This window comes from Chanodichthys erythropterus, chromosome 19 (genome assembly GCF_024489055.1).
Source record: "Chanodichthys erythropterus isolate Z2021 chromosome 19, ASM2448905v1, whole genome shotgun sequence".
Lineage (NCBI taxonomy): Eukaryota > Metazoa > Chordata > Actinopteri > Cypriniformes > Xenocyprididae > Chanodichthys > Chanodichthys erythropterus.
In genome coordinates, this window is record NC_090239.1 from 26,236,340 (window position 1) to 26,261,071 (window position 24,732).

The 24,732-nt window shown below is 40.4% G+C and overlaps 1 protein-coding gene across 5 annotated transcripts; it reads left to right on the forward strand.

Moving 5' to 3' along the window:
• The first annotated feature begins 397 nt into the window (after positions 1-397).
• Positions 398-23,565, forward strand: LOC137007739 (integrin alpha-X-like). 5 transcript variants are annotated; one of them, XM_067369384.1, is made up of 30 exons: positions 398-506; positions 2,758-2,878; positions 5,086-5,189; positions 5,315-5,385; positions 5,651-5,765; positions 5,877-6,004; positions 6,100-6,245; positions 6,738-6,888; positions 7,429-7,579; positions 7,727-7,800; positions 7,977-8,094; positions 8,175-8,308; positions 9,185-9,331; positions 9,448-9,648; positions 9,827-9,960; positions 10,048-10,184; positions 11,947-12,098; positions 17,939-18,070; positions 18,878-18,951; positions 19,104-19,245; positions 19,410-19,508; positions 19,584-19,663; positions 19,810-19,896; positions 20,721-20,799; positions 20,949-21,044; positions 21,149-21,229; positions 21,344-21,454; positions 21,548-21,661; positions 21,882-21,983; positions 22,101-23,565. In XM_067369384.1, exons 1-30 carry the CDS (start codon positions 467-469, stop codon positions 22,182-22,184), a joined length of 3,405 nt encoding a protein of 1,134 aa, XP_067225485.1. In that variant the 5' UTR covers positions 398-466; the 3' UTR covers positions 22,185-23,565. The 5 variants fall into 5 exon arrangements, 3 of the variants coding, with proteins under 3 accessions (XP_067225485.1, XP_067225486.1, XP_067225487.1); XM_067369385.1 differs by having other exon boundaries at positions 6,145-6,245; XM_067369386.1 differs by lacking the exon at positions 2,758-2,878.
• The last annotated feature ends 1,167 nt before the right edge of the window (positions 23,566-24,732 follow it).

The window sequence follows — 24,732 nt, forward strand, 5'->3', positions numbered from 1 at the left end:
GGGTAGAAGTCTGCTGTCGCACTCGCTCAGTGTGGACTCGGCAAAAGTGCACACTTGTCAGCACCCTTCTGAAACCTACAGAGGTTAAAATCCAAATCCATATGCCACATAGCAAATTTCTCTTCTCAAATACTTTTCTTGGACAGCTCTATTGACATCTGGTTATTGACTATTTAATGAGTTTGTAAACGACAATGTGGGTGATTTGTTTTATTTTTTTTATTTCATTCAATAAGCAAATATGTATTCTGTGTATTTAACAACTTTTTATTAATTTTATCTTGAGCATTCTCTTATGCTTCATCTTTCTTGAATGTACTCATTTCCTCTTTTTCAAATAGTTTTTCTCTTTTTAGATGCTCCCCCACCCTTTTTTTTTTTTTTTTTTTTTACATCTGAACCACCTCTAGGACTCTTCTCTTCTCTCACCTCATAAGTCCTCCATATCTACATTTGACAGGTTACAATGGACCACAAGTTCTGTATTAGATTATGCATCTTTTGTGGTAGGATATTAATTTATATTCTTCTCTATCTTTTATTACTTATTTGTTATTTTGTAACACACGGTCACTACCTCAATAGCTGTTTATTTCCTCTCTGTTAGCCTTCTTGTGTTGCAAGTCTTAAGCCTTTTTGTTTCCCTTTTTTGTAAGCAGTGAGTGGCAATAAGATATTTTAAATTGAACTAGTTACATGATCTAGCCAGGTAAAATCTTCTTACATTCTCTTTATACTTTTTATATTTGTTAAAATCCAAAGCTGTTTTTTTTTTTTTTTTTTTTTGGTCACAATGACTATAGCACTGCCTTTTTTTTTCTTTTCCTTTCTTTTCTTCTTCTTCCTCTTCTTCTTCTTCTTCTTCTTCTTCTTTTGTAATGGTTACAAAACCTTTTTTATGTTATCTTACAGGTTTTTTAAATTGATTTGGTGCAATTTTCACAAGCAAATGGTTTTCAAAATTTTAATTTTCAAAACTCTTAGTACTAATATCACAACAGATCATCAAAAGACATTTCAGCATATTTTCAATTGTTTTAGTACAATACACATAATCAAAAAGTATCCTTTTCACTACGCAACTGACTTTTATAATTCTATTGCTATCAAACTTTTGATTTGCATCTCTTTTTGTTCAGTTTAATACGTTTGTTTATTATTTAATCCAACTGAAATTAATGGTTAATCAATTAATCATTTCACCTATACACCCATAGATTTCTATAGATATTGATTCTATAGGCATAGTTTCTATAGAACTCATTTGCAATTTCTGATATGGATAACCAAATGTAATGAATTATAAGCAGTTTATCTTAGATGATGACCACACTTTTCAAAGTGTGTGTGTGTGGTCCTGCAACACTGCGTTGTGAATCAAATGTCCCAACAAGGATAGTAATACCAGTAATTTTAGACCTTGTTTGGACATTTTTTTTTGTCCCCATGAAGAAAATAGCTTATAAATCATATGAAATTATATTTTTATAAAATGTAGAAATGCAGAACGTTTTCTGTGATGGGCACGTTTAGGGATAGGGTTAGTGTAGGGGACAGAATATACAGTTTGTACAGTATAAAAACCATTACGCATTTGGAGAGTCCCCATAAACCACATATACCAATACATATGTGGGTGGGTGGGTGGGTGTGTGTGGATGCGTATGCATGCATATGTGTGTGTGTGTGAGAGAGAGAGAGAGGGATTTGAAATTTGTGAACACAGAGCAGAACAAAGTACAAGGGAAAAGAAACAGTCAATAACTTTATAACATCAGATTGATCAAAGATGCATCAGAAGAAGGGGGACATATGGCATCGTTTTACATTATAGTATACAGTATAAGTTGTGATACTGTAAACAGATTACTATGGTAGAGACTGCCACATTACTGTAACTCACCCTTCATCTAAAAAGATCAACTACAGTACAGATTCAGTCTCATGGTATAGTGAGAACAATTACCTTTCCCACAGAATAAGTTTTAGTTGATCGTAAAACCATTGCCACCAATAGAGCTACGTTCAACTTAGGCTAGCAATGCTTTTGGGAAACACTACCCAGAGCACTACCATTGTGATTACTTTATTGTTAAAGTGATATGAATTCAAGCTCGAAAGACAAGCTCAGCATTTCACCATAATGGTAACCCCAAAACATCAAATTCTCCAAAGCTGTTTGCCAAGCTTTCAATTAAATTTCATATTTGTAATCACCAATGACATCTGACAACAACTGTTTCATAAATGTTTTTTCCAAATGCTCGAATCGTGACAAATTTTTTAATTTTGAATCAAGTTAATGCGCATGTGCAGTCCTAAATGTGCGTCTCTTGTGCCTCATTTCGGACTGTTTCTATAGAAACTGGAGCTTCTCACGGCCACTGCAGTGACGTGATGACTTTACATCTGCCAATTGGCTCTTATTTAGAAGGCGGGACTTCGCGTTGCACTTTCTCCCATTCAAAACAATATGAGTGACATGTCTTGCGTTATTATATAGTCTTTGAAAATAGTAGCAAAGCAAAAAAAAAAAAAAAAAAACTGTATTACATAATCACCTTATTGGTGCTACACAGTGAAATGACCAGCAGCTGCTGAACTGGCATCTGTTACTATAGAATGTATTTTTACATGGTTGTAATGTTGTATTGACCAATCAGCAAAGAGGAATGGAAATATCAATTTTATGTTTCAGTTGTCAAATTACAGTTTTACTAATTCATTCTTTTTTTTAATCACTTCTGAACACTTAAGCGTCTCAGTCGGTGATGGCTTTTAACATTGATCCTGTTACCTGGAAAACTTTCACTGCGCCTTCACCTTCACAGAGTCAAAATGTTGCCTTTGGCTATAAGGTGATACAGAAAGACACAAGGTGAGAGCAACATAACCACTGATAATGGGGGGTGGTGGTGGTGCAGGGGGGGTTGGTTTGGAGAAAAATAAACCCTGCATTGTTTGGAAAGCACAACATTACCACTACCAGTACTCACCACACTGCCATCAACTGTCCAATGAGACATGAAAGAAACCGTGTTAATGTGTTAATTCTGTCTCATATTTCTGCTTTCACACATTGCCCACATTCAAACATGCATCTATGAGAAAAACACAGCAAAAACTAACTCAAATGCACATGACAGCATTTCGCATATTAATATATTCATAATGAAAATCAATTACACTTAAGAGGAAACCAAACAAAGTAAAGCTTTTGGTTAGACACAATGAATACATTCACAGTGTAACGAGGCCTTGTCCTACCCACATACAATGGTACCGACACCCATGGATTCTATTGAAATCAAAAGTAGTATCAAAAAAGTTGCCCATTTTTACCTTAAAGGTGCAATGTGTACATTTTAGGAGGACCTATTGACAGAAATAATATACTATAATATACATAACTATGTTTGTGGTGTAAAAAGAGCTTATATAATGAACCATTATTTTTATTACCTTAGAGTGAGCCATTTCTTTTTTAATACTCCACAGGTCCCCTTACATGTTAAAGAGTTAGTTCACCCAAAAATGAAAATAATGTAATTTATTACTCACCCTCATGTCGTTCCACACCCGTAAGACCTTCGGTAATCTTCAGAAAACAAATTAAGATATTTTAGTTGAAATCCGATGGCTCAGTGAGATCCATTAATGTACTAAAAACATATTCAAATCAGTTCATGTGAGTACAGTGGTTCAATATTAATATTATAAAGCGAAAAGAATATTTTTGGTGCGCCAAAAAATCAAAATAACGACTTATTTAGTGATGGCCGATTTCAAAACACTGCTTCAGGAAGCTTCAGAGCGTTATGAATCTTTTGTGTCGAATCATGATTCGGATCCGCCAAACCGCTGAAATCACGTGACTTTGGTGCTCCGAACCACTGATTCGACACACTGATTCATAACGCTCCGAAGCTTCATGAAGCAGTGTTTTGAAATCGGCCATCACTATATAAGTCTTTTTTTTTTTTTGGCACACCAAAAATATTCTTGTCGTTTTATAATATTAATATTGAACAACTGTACTCGCATGAACCGTCTTAGCTCCACCCCTTCAGGATGCGAGGGAAAGACGCAAGGAAGAGATGCGAGGAAGGAGGAACTGAATCAGGTGAAATGATATCCTCGCTCCCTTTAGCATCACTTCAAATCGTCATCAGCTGCGCTCGAGGGATCTACCCACATGCTGTTAAAGTTTGGTTATTTAAAAAATTAAAATAAATATTAATAAAGCAAGATACCCCATTTAAATATGTGAGATGTAAAGTTTATTTAAACTGTAAAAGTAAAGCTTACATTTAAATTATTGTGACAGATATTAAGGGGGAGGAGAATGTATACATGCGTCAGGTTTCTCGATGAGAAAGACTTTCGCAAAGGATACTCCTGTGTGACTCCTCAGAAAGCTTCCTCACTCCTCGGTCCTCGCCTCCTCGTAGTGCAATTAGAAAATTGAGATGTCCTTCAAGATGGCTGAGCTCGATCGGTTTCCGGGTCATAGGATGGAGGACGGAGGAGTGAAGAAATGAGGAGGGATATTGAGAAGCACCCATGATCACATGAGGGCAAGGAAGTGACAGGAACATGAAACAAGCCTCTTGTCTTATGTGTCATGTTCTCATTGGTTTGTCTCGTCATGTGATACTCTGCTCTGTTCTCATTGGTTCATCGTTTGATGGTGCACAGGTATCCCTTGTTTGCTCATTAGTTTTGTGTATAAATAGCCCTCATGTTTCATTGTTCCTTTGTCATTGTTCGTGTAACCCATTGTTTGGTGAGTGTATTCATGTTCATGCTGTCTTGTGTCAAGTCTATGTCAATCCTGTTTTGGATTATATTTTATGTCACTTTGTTTCAAGAAATTGCACCTGGGTTCTGCAAACTTGCCTACATTGGACTATGTTACACAGAGCTGGCTAACTTATTAAATCGTCAATATTGAAGCATCCAATTTTAAAGCCCTTTTCCTTCTTATTAGAGGGTGTGACAGATGCATCATACTCAAACAGCACACCCAATCAACCAACCAAATTATTTAACATGTTCTCATATGTTTCCTGTCTTCTTTCATAGTCTGCTTGTGAGTGATCCTTTAATACAACTCAGTCAAACTCAAAAAGGACAGATATATTGCTGTGCTGTGACTGAAGGAAACTGCAAGCCACTGCCCATTCCTGGTACTAAGTTTTTAAATTATGCTTACAAGCATTTAATATAAGATACTAGTTTCATGATCCATATTAGTATTTCTTAAAAAAAAAAAAAACTTTTTTTATTTTTTTTTTTTTTTTTTTTTCACCAGTCACCAATGAGGCGGTCAACATGTCCCTTGGTCTTTCAATGTCTATTGATCCTCAGTCTTCAAGAGCAGTGGTAAGTGTCATATTTTAAATCTGTTTTTATGAAAATATATAAAATCTTAATGCTAAGAGAACTTAAGTTATAATATTCTAAAAATGCTACAAATTTTACTGCAAAAAAATGCTAAAATTGGTGCTTGTCTATATTTAGATAATTGTGATTAGATTATAATTTGCTAAAGTTGAATCTACAATTTGCAGTTGATCTAAAAGATGTCCAAAATAATTTTACACTAATTTTCAGATTACACTGAAAATAAAATCTTAATTCCTCTCAGGTCTGTGGTCCAACCATACCTAAGAACTGTGATGCAATAACCACTTACAATGGAATGTGCTTTAAAATCAATCCAGATAATACTGTGAGCAGACCTGTGCCAGAGACTCTGAGAGGTACATATGGTTTACCAAATCAAAGCAAATATTCATACTGTATATACTGTGTGGCATGGTTATTCAGATTAAATGAAAATATGATGCAATTATTAATTTCTCTAACCTCAGATTGCCCATCACAAACTGATATTGCTTTTTTACTGGATGGATCTGGAAGTGTAAGCTCTGTGGATTTTGATAAGATGAAGGATTTTGTTATAGAAATGATCAAAAGTTTTATAGACTGTGATACACAGGTAATCAATGCATTTTTATAATATAGCTTATGTGTGTTTTTTTTTTTTTTTAACCTCAGAGCATGAGTTACTAAATCTATCTGACTGTCTTACAGTTTGCCATTGCACAGTTTTCTTTTCAATGTGTCATTCATAACAAGTTTCAACGAGTCAAAGACGCCATGTGGTGGCAAAATGAAGTAAATCGGATATCTCAACAGAAAGGATGGACCTACACCGCAGCAGCTATAAGACATCTTGTGTGAGACATGTCTGCTGATTTCATTGGAATTCTTTAAACTATGATTAATGAATGGATACACATACTGCTTTGAGTCTTTTTTTCTTTCATTTTTGTGTGTATGTGTGTGTAAATGTTTTTCAGTGCTTCATGGTAAAACTTTAGTATAGGGTACACACATAAACTAATAAACTCCTAATTTACTGCTTAATAATAGGTAGTAAGGTAGTTGTTAATTATAGGTATTGGGTATGATTAAGAATGTAGAATAAGGTTGTGCAGAATAACACATTAATATGTGCTTAATAAGTACTTATAAACAACCAATATACTAGTAATATGCATGTTAATAAGCAGCTAGTTAAAATACCCTAAAATAAAGTTTTACCTGCTTCATAATTTGAACAAGGTTCCAAAGACAAGCAATTATTACTTAATAAGAAATGTCTTCTATACATATCCCATAATTATAATAGTATTGATTAAATATTTTGTAACATTTTGTATTAACAGGAATGAGTTATTCGTCAGTAGTGGAGGTGCAAGACCATCAGCCAGTACAATTTTGGTTGTTATTACGGATGGTGAATCAACTGATCCAAATGATTTGACTGCAGCTGTTCAACAAGCTCAAGATAAAAATATAATACGATATGCTATTGGGGTAAGATTTGATTTCTACTCATATTTTTCCTCTGCTAGATTAAAACGACTTAGTTTTGCAAAAACTGGTTTCATTTATACTGATTCAGATCTAGATGCCTAAGCAAAATCAACACACAACTTTTCTTGGTGTGATTTGTCTCCGAAAAGATTTGATGTTTTCAGTGAACAAACACAAGATCTGATATTTTGCATTATAATTACTGTTTCCCCTATTATGACAATTCTGTCATCACTTACTCACCCTTGTGTCATTCCAAACCTGACTTTTTTTCTTTCTTCTGAAGTGTTTTTAAAATGAAAATCAATGGTGTCCATTGTTGTCTTGACAGCAGAAACATTCTTCAAAACATCTTTCTTTGCATTCATTTGAAGAAAGAAAGCCATACAAGTTTGAACTGAAATGAGGGAGAGTAAATGATGGCTGAATTTTTTTTTTTTTTTTTTTTGAAATATCCACTTACTTAAAGTAAAAAAAAAAAAATAAAAAAAAATCATTACATTTATAAATTATTGAATATAATTATTGAATTTTTCTTAGGTTGGCAATGCTTTTAATAGTGACAGAGCAAGAAGGGAGCTGGCAACTATTGCATCTTTACCCTCCAATAATTATGCGTTTCAAGTAACCGATTTTGATGCTCTAAAAAGCATTCGTGAAAAACTCAAAGAGAACATTATCGCCATTGAAGGTATGTTTTCAGAATGACTGACAGAATGTTTACATTTTAGAGTTATCAACTGTCATGTTAGTACAGTTACTTTGTTCATTTGATTGATTCATACTAATAATACTACTAATAATAATTAACGATGTTGTTGCTTCTTTTATTTGCTAGGAACCCAGACCTCTGGAGATTCATCTCAAATGGAGTTTGCACAGGACGGGTTTAGTGCAGCATTAACATCAAATGTAATTCTATGTATTTAACTTATTTGACACCAAAGTGTTTTTTGTTTTTTTTACATTATTTGCTACCATAAACATGATGTTGGCTTTTTTTTCAAAGCTCAATGAAAAACACTGTGGATTTTGTATGCTTGTAAACTTATCTAGAAATTGAACATTATAATATTATCTGCATCCAGACAGATATGATAATGACTGCAGTGGGAGCTTTCCAGTGGAAGGGTGGATATCAGCTGTACAAACCAAATGATAATTCAACGGTCTTTCAAGCTGGAACTGAGCATGACAGTTATTTAGGTGAGATCTCTTCGATTGTGTAAATCAGTATTAATCAGTCAAAATACATCATAATATTTTCAAGTCTATTTTCTTCACAGGTTATTCCTTGGCAATAGCAACAATGTCAGGAGCAAAGTATGCAGTCATGGGAGCACCAAGACACAAGCATAAGGGACAAGTAACTGTTTCAAGAATTGATCGAAGTGATGTAAAACAACTGGATCCTCCTAAGGTTGTAACACTCAAATTTGTGTAAAACATTAGGACTTCACACATTAATGTATAAACGAATGAAAGTAAAAGAGATCAAAATAGATATATAGTAAACTACAGCTATGGCCAAAAGTATTGACAGTGACATAAACTTTGTGTTTCGCAAAGTTTGCTGTTTCAGTATTTGCAGATTATTTTTTCACTTGCTATACTGGAAAACAATGATAAGAATTTCATGTTTTAAAGCAAAAACATTCAATATATGCAAAGAGTCAGTATTCACAGTGTTGACCCTTCTTCTTCATAACCTCTACAACTGCCCCCATCAGCAGCTTCAGCAGAAGTTGCTTTTGCAGAACGTTTTGATTCCATTAGTTATTCTAGGCAGTCTTTTGGGCAGAATTGTGATGAAAAGTAACCTCACACATGGATTGTCTCAGGATGCTTCACTGTTGGCACGACATGGGATTCATGGTAGCGTTCACCTTTTCATCTCTGGACAGTTGATTTTCCAGAAGTCCCAAACAGTCACAAGGGGGTTTCATCAGAGAAAATAACTCAATAACAGAATAATAACAGAATTTCAGTCTGTACTTTATGTTTTTCTTGGAGAACAATTGGCTTCTTTGTAGCCCTTCTTGACACTAGGCCGTTGTCCCAAAGTCTTGGCCTCACAGATGCAGATATCACCATGTGGTGATAATGTGATTAGTGAAATGATGTTAACTGAGAGTTTTGTTCCAGGGCCAAAAAAAAAAAGACAAGATTAGATTAACTAGCACAAACAATGTGAATCGCAACAACTGAAGCAGCAAACTTTGCAAAGCACAAAATTCATGTCAGTGTCAAAACTTTTGGCCATGAATGTATATTGCTTCCCTTCATCTTTTCTCAGCCTCAGATTGGCTCATATTTTGGAGCTGAGGTGTGTGCGGTGGATTTGAACAAGGACTCCAATACAGACCTACTTTTGGTATCGGCACCAACATACACTGAGTCTGACCGGGAGGGCAAAGTGTTTGTTTACATCTTCACACCTCAGGTCAGTGATTTCAATTAAAGGTCATTTAAAATTAACATTTCATCAGAAAAGATTGAATAAATATACCTTTCCATATGTTTAACCCTGTTTATCCTCTCTCTGTTATATCTTCACAGTCAAACTTCACTTTTTCGGATACACTGGTGGGCATGGCAGGTCAGAGGGGTCGGTTTGGCTCTTCTCTGGCCAGTCCAGCAGATCTGGATGGTGATGGTTTCATGGATGTGCTGGTTGGAGCTCCTTTAGAGGAGGATGGACAGGGCAGCATCTACATCTTCAATGGGAGAGATGGAGAGATCAATTCAAAATACTCACAGGTGAAAAAGATTTGGTTAATAGCAGTTTAAATGGAAAGTTCACATGAGAAAAATGATTCTGTCATATATTTTTTTCACCCTCGTGGTTCACCTTTCTTTCATTACCTTTCCTTGACTCACTTCATGGACTCATTCTAATATTTTTGTTATCTGTTTCCTTCCTCCTTGAATAAAACAGAGGATTGTTGGATCATCTGTGCGATCAGGTTTGCGGTTCTTTGGGATTTCATTGAGTCAGTCTTCTCTAGACCAGAGTCAAGATGGCCTTCCTGACATTGCTGTTGGGTCCAAGGGAGCAGTTCTGCTTCTCAGGTCTGTTTTCTGTTTTAAAGAACTAAAATCTATACAAATACAGTTTCAGCTATAATCAATCATATGTGTTATATGTGGATCATTCAGGTCCAGACCCATCATGCTCTTGGAAACCAAAGTAACTTACAACCCAACCAAAATACCAACCAGTGAAACAGACCAGTCACTGGAAAACACCATGAAAGTGTGTTTCACCATGCGTCCATACAGACACCGCATAAGAGGTTTATAAAAAAAATAGAAATATTCTTGAATGTTGTAATTAATGTTGAAGTGTGCAAATTTTGCAGTGTTTAGCTAGTTTTTTCAATGACATCAAACAGCCTTATTTTTCAAATTCCCTTTGATGGCTCTGGTAGCACAAACTATAGCGTTAAAAGCTTGTTTCTCTCTCTTTCTCTCTGAGAGAGAATTAGCACTCATATATTTAAATACAAAATAATTATTTAAAATTGTAATAGTAGTTTATTTTATATTTTCTGTATTTTTTTGGGGAGGGAAAAAAAACAAAAACGTATCTCGTTATTTCGACATATTAAGTCATTATTACGACATAACTCTTTACTGAATATCAACTTTAATAGAAGATGTGCACTTTCCAACGCAGCAATAACGTGTTGGTTTGCAATTCTAGTTTTTATTGCGATCGCCGCGGTTTCGAATCCGCCTTTTGCAGAATTCGCTCGATCTTCTCTATTTTCACATCACATATCAGAAAGGCATTTATTTTCAATAAAAGTGAAAATAATGTTCTAAAAGTGGAAATAACTTCCATAACGAGTGTTTACCAACATTAAAAGTATTTATTGGGCAGGGTTAGCAGCATAGAGGGCAGAATAAGACAGGGAATCAATTAAAGGGATAGTTCACCCAAAAATGAAAATGTGATGTTTATCTGCTTACCCCCAGGGCATCCAAGATGTAGGTGACTTTTTTTCTTCAGTCGATCACAAATGATGATTTTTAACTGCAACCGCTGCTGTCTGTCAGTCAAATAATAGCAGTGGATGGGAACTTCATCTATAAGAGTGAATAAACCTTGCTTAGACAAATCCAAATGAAACCCTGCGGCTCGTGACGACACCTTAATGTCCTAAGACACGAAACGATCGGTTTGTGTGAGAAACCGAAAAGTATTTATATAAGGTTTCATTTGGATTTGTCTAAGCAAGGTTTATTCACTCTTATAGATGAAGTTCCCATCCACTGCTATTATTTGACTGACAGACAGGAGCGGTTGCAGTTAAAAATCATCATTAGTGATCGACTGAAGAAAAAATGTCACCTACATCTTGGATGCACTGGGGGTAGGCAGATAAACATCAAATTTTCATTTTTGGGTGAACTATCCCTTTAAAGAATGCTATGGTTATGTTGACCTACTGTTACAAGTTGGTGCTCCAAAATCCCAGAGGTTTATCTTGGGAATTTGCATTCATTCCAGGCTAACCTTTATTGAGGTTAAATTTGGGTAGTCCATAGTAAATAAAATAATTTATAGTACAAATAGCTGTAGATCAGGGGTGTAACAAAGGTATCCAATCTGATTTGAACTATAATTAAAATTAGAGATGCACTAGTCCAGGGGCCAAAAACGTTTTATAAACATTCTTCATTCCGAGCTTGCAAACAAACTGCTTTGTAATAATTTCCCAAAATTTCATTTGTGTATTTACGAAGTCTGTAAACAAGACGTTAAGGCTGCACATGGGGATTCACCGTCAGCACTTGATTGAGCTGAAGCTTGTGTTGTGTTCCCCAAACCATAATTTGAAACGCTGTAGGCTAGTCAGGAATAACTTCTTAAAAAAAAAAAAAAAAACCTTACCAAAATTTTAAATGCCAATGTATTTATAAATATGCTAGAAATATATAAACATTCTATCTTTGATTTATGAGTACTACAGTAAAAAAAAAAAAAACATTTGAAATGTAAAAAATGTCTTCTATGTACATATGTTAGAATATTTTATGTTCTTTATCTAGACCTATCCACAAATATTAATTACACCATAATGCTGGATGCCATGCGACAGAAATATCGAGCAAACTTCTCACCCGAAAACCGGCTCCTCAGTAATGTGCTGAAGATTGGATTGAATGCAGAAACTTGTGGAAGTCATCGTTTCTTTATAGACGTAAGTCTGAATCACTTTGTGACAATACTTTTTTCTTATCTCAATCTTTTGTATATATGAGTCAGTTATTCTAGCTGTAAGAATGAAATCTCAGTGGGAATAATTAAATCTTGTACCTTCTAAGATGCAACAATGTAGCAATATAAACGTCTCGGTTACGTATGTAACCCTCGTTCCCTGAAGGAGGGAACGGAGACGTACGTCAGTAGTGACCGACGAATTGGGATATCGCTTAGAGAGCCCTATCATCTTCGTGTAAACTAAAACAAGCCAATGGAATTGGCGTGCGATATTTGCATAATGCGCACCGCCCCCGACAGGTGTATATAAATAGGAAGCAGATGCAATCGCACTCTGTTTTTCGCTGAGGAGACAACTGGTGTCCGCACTACAGCGAGGGTACAGAAACTGTGGCGACGGGACGTACGTCTCCGTTCCCTCCTTCAGGGAACGAGGGTTACATACGTAACCGAGACGTTCCCTTTCAGTCGGTCACGTTCGACGTACGTCAGTAGTGACCAACGAATTGGGATCCCAACTAAAGCGCCACAGTTACGAAACCCCTTCCAGTGCCCAGCGCAAGCTCAGCCGCCCATAGCACCGGCTGGCGGTGAAGGGGGCGAGCTTACACCGAGAGAGTCTACTGCTGTCTACCACTACCCACTAAGTAAACTAGACACACTGGGAAAGCGAACCCGAAGGGACGCTGCGGAGACCACTACCTACCCGATGGGGGAGGAGTTTACGTGGGAATACACATATGGACTGGCCCGGGGGGCAGTACGCATATGGAGTCCCTGGGATGGCTCCACCTGGTTAGGGGGAGACTCATCTGACAGGTGACAGCAGAGCTGGCTCTGCTAAGGGAAAGACACGGACTCGGCCCGTAGGGAGTTTTAAACCGTGGAAAATACACATATGGGACCGCTCACGTAGAGGGGTCACGACATATGGGCCCCAGCCAACAGACAGCGTCAGCGACGGATGTAGGCCTGGCATCAGACACTCCGCAATGTCCGAGCCGAAGGGGAGGCGGAGGAACTCGACAGGGTTCGCCAAGCGGGGAACGCGACTGGAGTGAAAGTATGCACGTATCCGGCCAGAGGCGGGAATGGCATTGCAAGCCGACACTTAGAGTGGGTACAACACGTCTACCGACTAGTGGATGCGAGTACACGCGAGGATACCGGCTCTACACGTAGGCTATAAAACCTAGCGAACGTGTTAGGTGTCGCCCAGCCCGCAGCTCTACAGATATCTGTCAGCGAGGCGCCATGAGCCAGCGCCCAGGAAGAGGCCACCCCTCTGGTGGAGTGGGCTCTCAACCCGAGCGGGCAAGGCACGCCCTGGGATTCATACGCCAAGGCGATGGCATCCACTATCCAGTGGGCCATCCTCTGCTTGGAGACAGCCTTTCCCTTCTGCTGGCCTCCGTAACAGATGAAGAGCTGATCTGAGGTCCTAAAGCTTCGCGTTCTGTCCACGTAAACGCGCAGAGCGCGGACGGGACAGAGCAAAGCTAGGGCTGGGTCTGCCTCCTCCGAGGGCAGCGCTTGCAGGTTCACTACCTGATCTCTGAAGGGAGTGGTAGGAACCTTGGGCACGTATCCAGGCCGGGGTCTCAGGATGACGTGAGAAGCACCGGGCCCGAATTCTAGGCACGTTTCGTCGACCGAAAATGCATGCAGATCCCCTACCCTCTTCAGGGAAGCCAATGCAACCAGAAGAACCGTCTTAAGAGACATTAGTTTCAGGTCGACTGATTGCAAAGGTTCGAAGGGATGACCCCGGAGAGCTGTGAGAACCAGGGTCAAATCCCAAGAGGGTACGGAGGAAGGGCGAGGAGGATTCAGTCTCCTGGCCCCCCTCAGGAATCTGACGATCAGATCGTGTTTCCCCAGGGACTTACCCTCAACTGCATGGTGATGTGCGGCAATGGCGGCAACATACACCTTGAGGGTGGAGGGAGACAGCCTTCGCTCCAACCCATCTTGCAGAAAGGAAAGCACGGATCCGACCGAACATAATCGGGGGTCCTCTCGGCGAGAGGCGCACCATTCGACGAACAGGTTCCACTTCGGCGCGTAGAGATTCCTAGTAGAAGGAGCTCTAGCGGAAGTGATGGTGTCTACGACCGCTTGCGGGAGATCACTCAGAACCTCCGCATCCCGTCCAGGGACCACACGTGGAGGTTCCACAGATCGGGAGGCGGGTGCCACAGGGTGCCCCGTCTCTGAGTCAGGGTGTCCTTCCTCAGAGGAATCGGCCAGGGAGGTGCTGTCACGAGGAGAATGAGGTCTGAGAATCAGGTCCGAGTGGGCCAGTACGGAGCCACTAACAGAACCTGCTCCCCGTCCTCCCTGACCTTGCACATGAATAGTGCGAGAAGGCTCACTGGGGGAAGCGCATGTTTGCGCAGACCCGGGGGCCAGCTGTGTGCCAGGGCATCCGTGCCGAGCGTGCCGCCGGTCAGGGAATAAAACCACTGGCGGAGGGCAGTTTCCGGGGAGGCAAGCAGGACTACCTGGGCCTCGCCGAACCGCTGCCAAATCAGCTGGACCGCCTGGGGGTGGAGCCGCCACTCGCCCGCAAGTAGATGCTGCCGTGACAGCTCGTCGGCTGCACGGTTGAGCACACCTGAGACACGAGTGGCCCGAAGGGACCTCAGATCCTTCTGACTCCACAACAAGAGATGGCGGGCGAGTTGCAACATGCGACGGAAGCGTAGACCACCTTGACGGTAGGTGTACGCAACGGCCGCAATGCTTAGTGAGCGGACTAGAACGTGCTTGCCTGACAACAGCTCCTTGAAGCGGGCCAGCACAAGACGAACCGCTAGCAACTCGAGGCAATTGGTATGCCAATGCAGCTGAGGCCCCGTCCAAAGACCTGTCACTGCATGCCCGTTGTACGTGGCCCCCCATCCCGTGGCAGAGACATCTGTGGAGACCACAGCATGCCTGGACACTCGTTCGAGGGGTACTCCGGCCCACAGAAACGAAGGGTCCAACCACCGGATAAGGGTGCGACGGCAGCTCGGTGTCACGGGGACACGGAGCGTGCCGCACTGCCACGCCCATCTCGGGACCCGGCTGACCCTTCATATCGGCTGGAGGGACCGGCTTGATTGTACCCTTCGCCAGGAGGACAGCAATCTCCACCCGGAGAACAGGAGCACTGTCCAACGACACCGGAGTGAAGTGGACAGCCCTGAAGACCGGGGGACGCCGGGAGAACTGAATCGCATAGCCGAGTCTGATAGTACGAATGAGCCAACTGGACAGGCTGGGGAGCGTGCTCCACGCTTCCAGACACTGAGCCAGCAGGACCAAAGGCACCACAGACGCACCGGGGGTGGGGCAGCAAGGCAGAGAGGGACCCGACCCGGACGGCTTGGGGGCGGCCCGGAGTGGGGTCAGACTCTGCGAGGCAGCAGTGTGCATGGGAGACCGCGCGCGGGACGCGGTCTGCACCATCACACTGCCACCTGCTGGCGAATGGGGGGGGAGCTGTCAGCGGCGAGGCGGAGCCTGGCACACTGACAGACACCCCTTGTTGTGACCTGGAGTTTGAGGAAACTGCTCTTTTTGTGAAAAAGTGGGTACCGCTGGACTCCGGAGAGCCAGCTGCGGTAGACAGACAAACACAAATTCCCCCCGGCCCTCCTCCGGGGGTGGGAGAGATGGTGGAAAACTCTCCCGAAGAGCAAGATCCTTCCCCTCCAGGTTGCCCGTCTCAGTGCCGTGTTTTGCTCTTACGCTTACCACCGGGCTTAGCGGAGACGGGCTGGGCACCACGCCCGCGACCGGCACCCTGCTGTCTGGCTGGTGTAGGCTGCTGCTTTGCCGTCTTAGCAGGGGCGGAGGACGATGCAGGCGGGCGCCCTCGGCGACGAGCGGGCTGAGGCTGAGCCACGGGTGGCTGGGTGGAGGCAGCAGCGGACCGCCGTGGCATAACGTGACTGATAGCCTCAGCCTGCTTCTGTGCAGCGGAGAACTGATGGGCGAAGCTCTCCACCGCGTCGCCGAATAGGCCGACCGGGGACACGGGGGATTTTAGGAACCTCTGCTTGTCGGCATCCCGCATGTCCGCCAGGGTCAGCCAGAGATGGCGTTGCTGGACTACCAAGGTAGACATCGCATGACCAACAGCGCGTGCTGTCACCTTCGTCGCTCGGAGGGCGAGGTCGGTGGCAGCGCGCAGCTCCCCCAGCAGCTGTTGGTCAGGACCTTCCTGGGGCATTTCCGACAGCGCTTTTGCCTGGTAGACCTGCAAAAGCGCCATCGCATGCAGGGCAGAGGCAGCCTGCCCACAGGAACTGTAAGCTTTCTCAGTCAGACCGGCTGAGAATTTACAGGCCCGGGACGGGAGTCGCGGCTCACCACGCCAGCCAGCGGCCGTTGGACACAGTTGCATCGCAACAGACCGCTCGACTGGCGGGATCCTCGCGTACCCCCTGGCTGCCCCGCCGTCCAGGGAGGTGAAGGCGGACGGGGGGCCAGGCCTCGAACGAACACTATACGGTGTCTGCCAAGACCTGGTCACCTCATCGTGCACCTCCGGGAAGAAAGGCATTGGGGCGGGACGCTGGGGCTGGCCAACGCGACCCGCCCCCAAATACCAATCATCCAGCCGCGATGGGCCGGGACAGGGTGGAGGGTTCCACTCGAGCCCGACACACAAGGCGGCCCGGGAGAGCACAGCCGAGAGTTTGGGATCCGATTCGGGCAACACTGCCGTCCCGGAGGGAGGCAGCGCGTCCGGATCTTCCTCCCCCGAACACTCAAACTCGCCTTCCGACGCAGCGATCGACATCTGATCCTCCGCCGGCGCACCAAAGGTAACGGCTGGACAGTCCGAAGAGGGCCCAGCGGAAACCAACGGCGGCAGGATGGGTTGCGGTGCTGATGAGGGGGCAGGGGCCCGCGGAGCGTTTCCGCTCGACGGGGGAGCCCTGACCGTTATCCTCAGGTCGCCCTCCCTATACAGCGCCGTACCGTCATTCCGGTTCCCGGGGCCGGAAAAAACGGTCGTACGCGGCATAGGAGAGGGGACTCCCGCTTCCTGAGACTTCAGGAAGGAGAGCCTCGACCTCAGCACCGCGATGGTCATGTTCCCGCAATGGGAACATGAACCATCCACAAACGCTGCTTCAGCGTGCTGAACGCCCAAACACGAGATGCAGCGATTGTGCCCATCAGCAGGGACCAGGGAACGACCGCACCCATTAACGCACAGACGAAATGACATACTGTCAGGGTTCGTCTGTAAAGCTCTTTTAGAAGGGGAAGTCAACTCACTCGTGCTGAAGCACCCAGGGAGCGACGCGATGTGTCAGGTACACCACTCCCTGACACACCGAGGAACCGGCCCAAATCGCTGCCTCACACACACTCTTTTTTGTGTTGCTGTGAAAACAGCAGTTTAGAGCTTATAGCTCGGCTCCTCAGACACTCGCGACCTCGCTGCACGTGCCCTCTTCACCAGCACCAAAGCTCGCTGCAGATCCTCTTCTGAGGCAGTGTTTTAGTAAGAAAAACACACGAAGAAAGGAGTCTTCTAAATAGGACACCAGTGAATGGCTCCGAAGCGAAAGACAGAGTGCGATTGCATCTGCTTCCTATTTATATACACCTGTCGGGGGCGGTGCGCATTATGCAAATATCGCACGCCAATTCCATTGGCTTGTTTTAGTTTACACGAAGATGATAGGGCTCTCTAAGCGATATCCCAATTCGTCGGTCACTACTGACGTACGTCGAACGTGACCGACTGAAAGGGAACTGAAAATCTTGATTTTACTTTAAATTATTGTCATTTATCTATTCTTGCCCACTCAGGCTTTCTCAGAAGATGCTCTGAACCCAGTGTCCAATCAGCTGATGTTCACTTTTGACGGTCTACCATCTAGATCAATGCAAAACATAAAGCCAATACTGCTGCCAGAGATAAAGACCACCACAGACCACAGTGTAAGAGAAAGCAAAACAATGTTTGTTTTAAAATGTGTACGGTTGTGGTCAAAAGTTCATCTTCACCTTGAAAAGTGTTAATTATTTTAACATAATCAATGGGATCATTAAAAAATACATGTTATTTTTTATTTACTACTGTCCTGCGGGCTGCTTTTCCCAAAAGCATCATAAGTTGATCGTAGAGATCATTGGTGGCAATGGAGCTATACGATCTTAGGCTTACAATGCTTTTGGGAAACTCTGCCCTGAATAAGATATTTACGATGTTTACATGTAGTCCAAAAGACAAAATAATAGCTGAATTTAGAAAAATTACCTCATTCAAAAGTTTACATATGCCTGATTGATACTGTGTGTCGTTACCTATATGACCGTGACTGCTTTCTTTTTTTTTTTTAAATAGTTATTCATGAGTCCCTTGTTTGTCCTGAACAGTTAAACTGCTCACTCTTCTTCATAAAAATCCTCCAGATCCTGCAAATTCTTTGGTTATCATGCAAATTTTGCATAATTGAAACCTTTTCAGCTGTGACTGATTTTGAGATCCATTTTTTCACACTAAGGACAACCGAGGGACTCACGCAACTATTACAAAATAGTAATATTTGACAACAAGGGCCAACTATCACAAAAAAAACCAAAACAAAAAGCGCTCATAAATCATAGTATTATTTTAATTTACTTGGATCTTTTTTTTATTTTTTTTATTTTTTTTTTGTCTAAAGATATTATTACATATCTAGTGGAATACAGTTATGATTTAAGAATGTACTGTATATCTAAATATCTCACCTCATTCCACAGCTGGATTTTGAGATAAACTGTGGACATGATGATATTTGTGTTGATGACCTCAGGATGGATTTCAATTTCTCTGGGTGAGCAAATATTTATGATTAGTTTTTATGTATTACATTAAAGATCTACACACATGAATACATGGAAAGAGCGTAATAATGGAGATTAACAATGACAAGTTATGGAATCATCCTTATACTGTGAGAATCTCTCTTTGGTTTCTGTGATTCAGATCTTCAAACATAGAGGTTGGGATAATGCAGGAGATCAACGTGACAGTGTTTGTAGAGAACAGAGGAGAAAACTCATACAACACTCTCTTCACCCTCAAATACCCCTTTGGACTTTCCTACAGGAGAATCACATCTAAACAGGTGACACCAGGATGATTGTATTGAAGAGACTCACAATTTGTCCACAAATCAAATACAGTTTTTCTGAAAGGCATTTTTTAGGCAATTGGAATGTTTATTGTCATTGAATTTGTTATGAGTTTATTATTGAATGAGTATTTACACATGATTTTCTGTATGAGCAGGGCAGAGTGGAGTGTGAATCTCCGGACAGTGAGCAAAAAGGTTCATTTGGAGAAACCACCTGCCACATCAGTAAACCCATCCTCAAGGGCAACGCTCAGGTGAGCTCACTTTTTCAACTGTCCTGTGAGTTTTTCTGTTCAAGCACTCATTGTTTCCTCTGTGTCCACTTCTAGGCTGTGTTTCTTATTACATACAGCATCAATAAAGCAAGCACCTTTGATCAAAGTGTGACATTCACCGCTCAGATCAACAGGTATTACATATTTACTGTGAGATGTTTGAGTGCACTCAATGTGTACAGATACATCGCTTAACCATGAGCTGTTAAGAAATTGCTCATATGTGAGAAACTGATAGCTGAAAATGCAACTACTAACCAAAACACTTCATCACTTACAGTGGGAATGAACAACACTCTCAAACCAGTCAGTTATTCAGACAGAAGAGCATTGGTGTCAAATATGCCATTAGCATTGCCTTAATAAGGTTAGTGCTCTTGTTTTTCAACAGTCATTCTCAACTGGTTTTGCTTCAGCACCAAGAATTGACAATAAACATTATTTCCACTTGATGGTCAGTGTAAAAATCTGGGGTTCTGAAGCAAAACCAGTTGCAGTGTTAAATATTAATATTATTTTTTTTATAATATTTTAAATATAAGGGAAGAGCAAAACACTAAACATGGGGTTACACTTTATTTTAAGGTGTCCTTGTTATTGTTTAATTATACAGTTATGTACTGATTAATACTAATAAACATGTACTTACAATAGGGTTAGGTGCAGGAATAGGGTTTGTAGTATAGTATATTGTAGTTTGTAGTATGTAGTATTACTATAGTAACTATGTAAAATGTGTGACAAGGACTCTGTAAAATAAGGTTACCAAACATGTTTAAGGTATTTATTTGCCAAAAAAGACAAACTATAGTTAAAACTAAAGCATACATTAACTAGAACATGATCAGTTATTAATATTTTGTTTGTTTCTTTTGTTTTTGCATGTTTTCATAATGTCCTTGTAACAGCCTCACCAAACATTATGTCTGCATAATTTGGCATGTTTCAAGTGTGAAGATGACAAAATCCCATTAGGCAACTTGAGGAATTAATGGCTGTCCTACAGTAAAGAAATTCAAAATGTCTTTATTTGCTTGTTTTAAAGGATTCCAAAATGTTTATTTTATTTGGCAATTGTTATATAACGATGCATTTATAAATAACTTTAATTTCTTCATTTCAAGCTTTACACAAACACACACACACAAAAGATTTTAATAACTGACATATTTTCCCTTTATTTTAAATAAGACATGAAGATTCAAGCCTCCACATTCATTTTACTGCACAGAAAAATGATTCTGATAAACCAGTCAAACAGATCCTAAAGGTACTGAAGTGAAATTCACACAATTCCATGAACATAAAAAATAATTATATACACATTATCTAATCCAAAACTGAATTTCACTGTCTTATTCTCTATATAAATGTCTTTTCATGGCAAAAATGGAATTTTAATGTCCTTCTCTCTTTCAGGTTGAAAATGATTTTAGAGAATTAACTTTCAAAGTTTTTATCAGAGTACCAGTGATTCTGGGAGTTAAAGCCATCTGGACTGACAAAAACTTTCTGGTTAGTATATATGAATGTGTTAGGAAAAGACCATCAATGTCATTGATTCACATTTTCCAAATAAAAAAACAAAACAAACAAACAGTAAATTATGTGCTTTTTAGATTCCAGACTGTGTGAAACAGAGGGATGAGCGGCCGATTGTAACCGATTTTGTGGAAGTAATTAAAAAGGATCATGTGGTGGTAATTGAGTTTCATTCCCTGATCTAACTAAAACAAATCCATAAAATATCATGTTTCACCTTCTTTGTGCATTGACCACATTGCTCTGTCTTTCTGGATGTGTGTGTGTGTCAGAATTGCTCTGTGGCGGTGTGTACCGTGTTCAGCTGTGACGTCAACCTCATAAAGAATGAATGGAAACTCTATTATATATCTGGCAATGTGAGCTCTGGATGGATTGAGCAGGTATCTGACTTTTAAAGCTAATTCAGATCACAGACCATATATATGCATAGTTGTTTGATCATTTCTTATTGTCATATTCTGTGTCTCTTTTAGACTGGACTCAGAGCTGTTATGTTTGAGTTGGTCAGTTCAGTGTCTCTGGATTATGACAAGAGCAAATATATTTTCTTTTCCTCTGATTCTCAACACACCGCACCGTCTCTCCAGGTAATGCATTTTCTTCACAAATTAACCAAATAGCCTATGTTAAAAAAAAATGTAAATCAAATCAAATGTAATAAAAAACTTTACATTGAAATAACATTTTAAAATGTAAACTTTAAACATTTTTTTTAAACTGAAACATGTTTCAGGCCTTAATGATGTTATGTTAATATGTGAGGGCGGATTGTCAGAGGTTATATTGTATTCATGTGTGTGTATGTAGATTAACACTCAAGTGGAGGTGTATGAGGAGCCGAACCTGACCAAAGAGATCATTGGAGGAGTGATAGGAGGACTGGCTGTCCTCACAGCAGCCTTCTATAAGGTATTCGGCCATTATAAAATTAGTTTCAGTAGTCCCTGACACTTTCACCTTTTTGCTACACAATCTATATTTTTTAATGCTTACAGCATATTACTGCATATTTTCTCTCTTTACAAGGCTGGGTTCTTCAAAAGCCAGTACAAGCAGATACTGCTGGAGGCGCAGGGGGATGCAGGAGGAGAGCCAAACATGACACAATAATGTGCATTCAAACAGTTATAAGATATACTTGTACTGATTGTGTTTTGTGGGCTTGAGAATGAAACATGAATATATTTAACGCTTCATTGTAGCAAAATATTTCAGACTGATTTAGAACAATTTATGAGAATAAAAAGTGGTCAAATTTTGAGCTTATTTCATATTGTCAGAGTTACGTTCAGTTTTGTCATTCTTAAAGGTGCCCTAGATTGTTTTTTTTACAAGATGTAATATAAGTCCTAGGTGTCCCCTGAATGTGTCTGTGAAGTTTCAGCTCAAAATACCCCATAGATTCTTTTTAATTAATTTTTTTAACTGCCTATTTTGGGGCATCATTAACTATGCACAGATTTTTTCAGCGTGGCCCCTTTAAGAGATGCGCTACCTCTGCCACACGAGCTCTGGACTCTATATTCATCGCATAAACAAAGTTCACACAGCTAATATAACCCTCAAATGGATCTTTACAAGATGTTCGTCATGCATGCTGTATGCATGCTTCGAATTATGTGAGTAAAGTATTTATTTAGACAGTTACGTTTGATTCTGTGTGAGTTTGAGGCTATGCTCTGTGGCTAAAGCTAACATTACACACTGTTGGAGAGATTTATAAAGAATGAAGTTGTGTTTATGCATTATACAGACTGCACATGTCTAAAAATGAAAATAGCAACGGCTCTTGTCTCCGTGAATAGAGTAAGAAACGATAGCAACATGCTAATGAAACATTTAGAAAGACAATTTACAAATATCACTAAAAATATCATGATATGTCAGTTGGATCATGGATCATGTCAGTTATTATTGCTCCATCTGCCATTTTTCGCTGTTGTTCTCGCTTGCTTACCTCGTCTGTGCACAGATCCAGATGTTAATACTGCCTTTCCTTGTCTAATGCGTCGAACAGGGGCTGGCATTATGCAAATATTGGGGCGGAGCCCCCGACTGTTACGTAACAGTCGGTGTTATGTTGAGATCCGAGTGTTTTCCGGAAGTCTTTTAAACAAATGAGATTTACATAAGAAGGAGGAAACAATGGAGTTTGAAACTCACTGTATGTCATTTCCATATTTAACCATGCCAAGATAAATTCAATTTTTCATTCGAGGGCACCTTTAAGTAATTAATTAGGCAACAAGTGAACACAATGGTCAGACGCAGGGAAACTAAGTCAACTTAAGAATGACAAAACTGAATGTAACTCTGGTACATATCACTTCTAATGACCGAGTATAAACTCTTTTCCTCACATGCACATGGTTTTTGAGATTTTTTTTTATTATTGGGTTTCTTCAGATTTTTTATAATACGGATTTACTCTGGGTGTATTTTGAAAATGTTTTATTGCCTTCTGCTTAATATAAAGATATTGTTTATTTTGCTTAGCAGGTATTTTTGCTATATATTATATATATATATATATATATGGCACTTATTGTCAAGGAAAGCAAAAAAAAAAAATGGCATTAACCATTATACTTTTTTTGTCTCATTATTTGGTTACACTTTATTTAAATGTGTCCCTATTACTGTGTAATTATTGTTTTATGGCGTATAAATTTTAACTAAACACCTTTAACCTTATTATTTATTATTCTCAGGTTAGGTAGAGTAAGTCAAATCTGACATAAATCATAAGCATTCAAACATTAATTACAATTTGCTCAGAAGACTTCTCTGTGGTCTGTTCGTGCTCAAGGGTTTAGTAATAAAAAATACCGGTAGACAGTTATTTGCAATTAATGTAATGTAATTAGCTGGGTTTCTCGTGTCGAGAGACACTGCTCAATCAGTATCTGCCTGGCCAGTCTTCTCATCAGTCTTTTATACTCAAACAATTCACTGCTGATGTTCAATTCTCATCTGTTGTCATCAGTTGGAGAGCTGCCCAGTCTTCCACAATCCTTTTAAGGTGTTTCTGATGTAGCCTGCATTTTCTCCTGTTAGCTCTCCTTTTGGCTCTTCTCCTCTGTGTCCGTCTCCATTTCGTCTGTAAAATATGCCTTATCTACAGCATTACAATTTCCTTGGGTAACACTTTACTTGAAGGGGTGTGCATAAGACTGACATGACACCTTCATAATCATGACATGACACGTGTCATGAATATGAAGGAGGTTTTATGCATGTCTATGACAACTGTCATTAAGTGTCATTCACTCAATTATGTCATTTTTAATGCAAAGATGACATTGTGTGAGATGTCTTTGTTACGACAACTTGACATAAACCAATACATCATAACCTGTCAGTGTCTTTGTCATGACAACTTGACATTACCAAGACAACATAACCTGTCATAAACATGACATAGCAAAGTAAGTATCAAACTTAAACTACTTTGGTTTTTAACATTAACATTACATTACATTATTTTGGTAGCACTTCAGTATAGGAAACACATATATAAACTATTAACTATGACTTTTCTGTCAAAAAACTCCTAATTTACTGCTTCTAAATATAGTTAATTGTTAAGTTTAGGTATTGGGTAGGATTAAGAATCTAGAATAAGGTCATGCATAATAAGGCATTAATAAATGCTTAA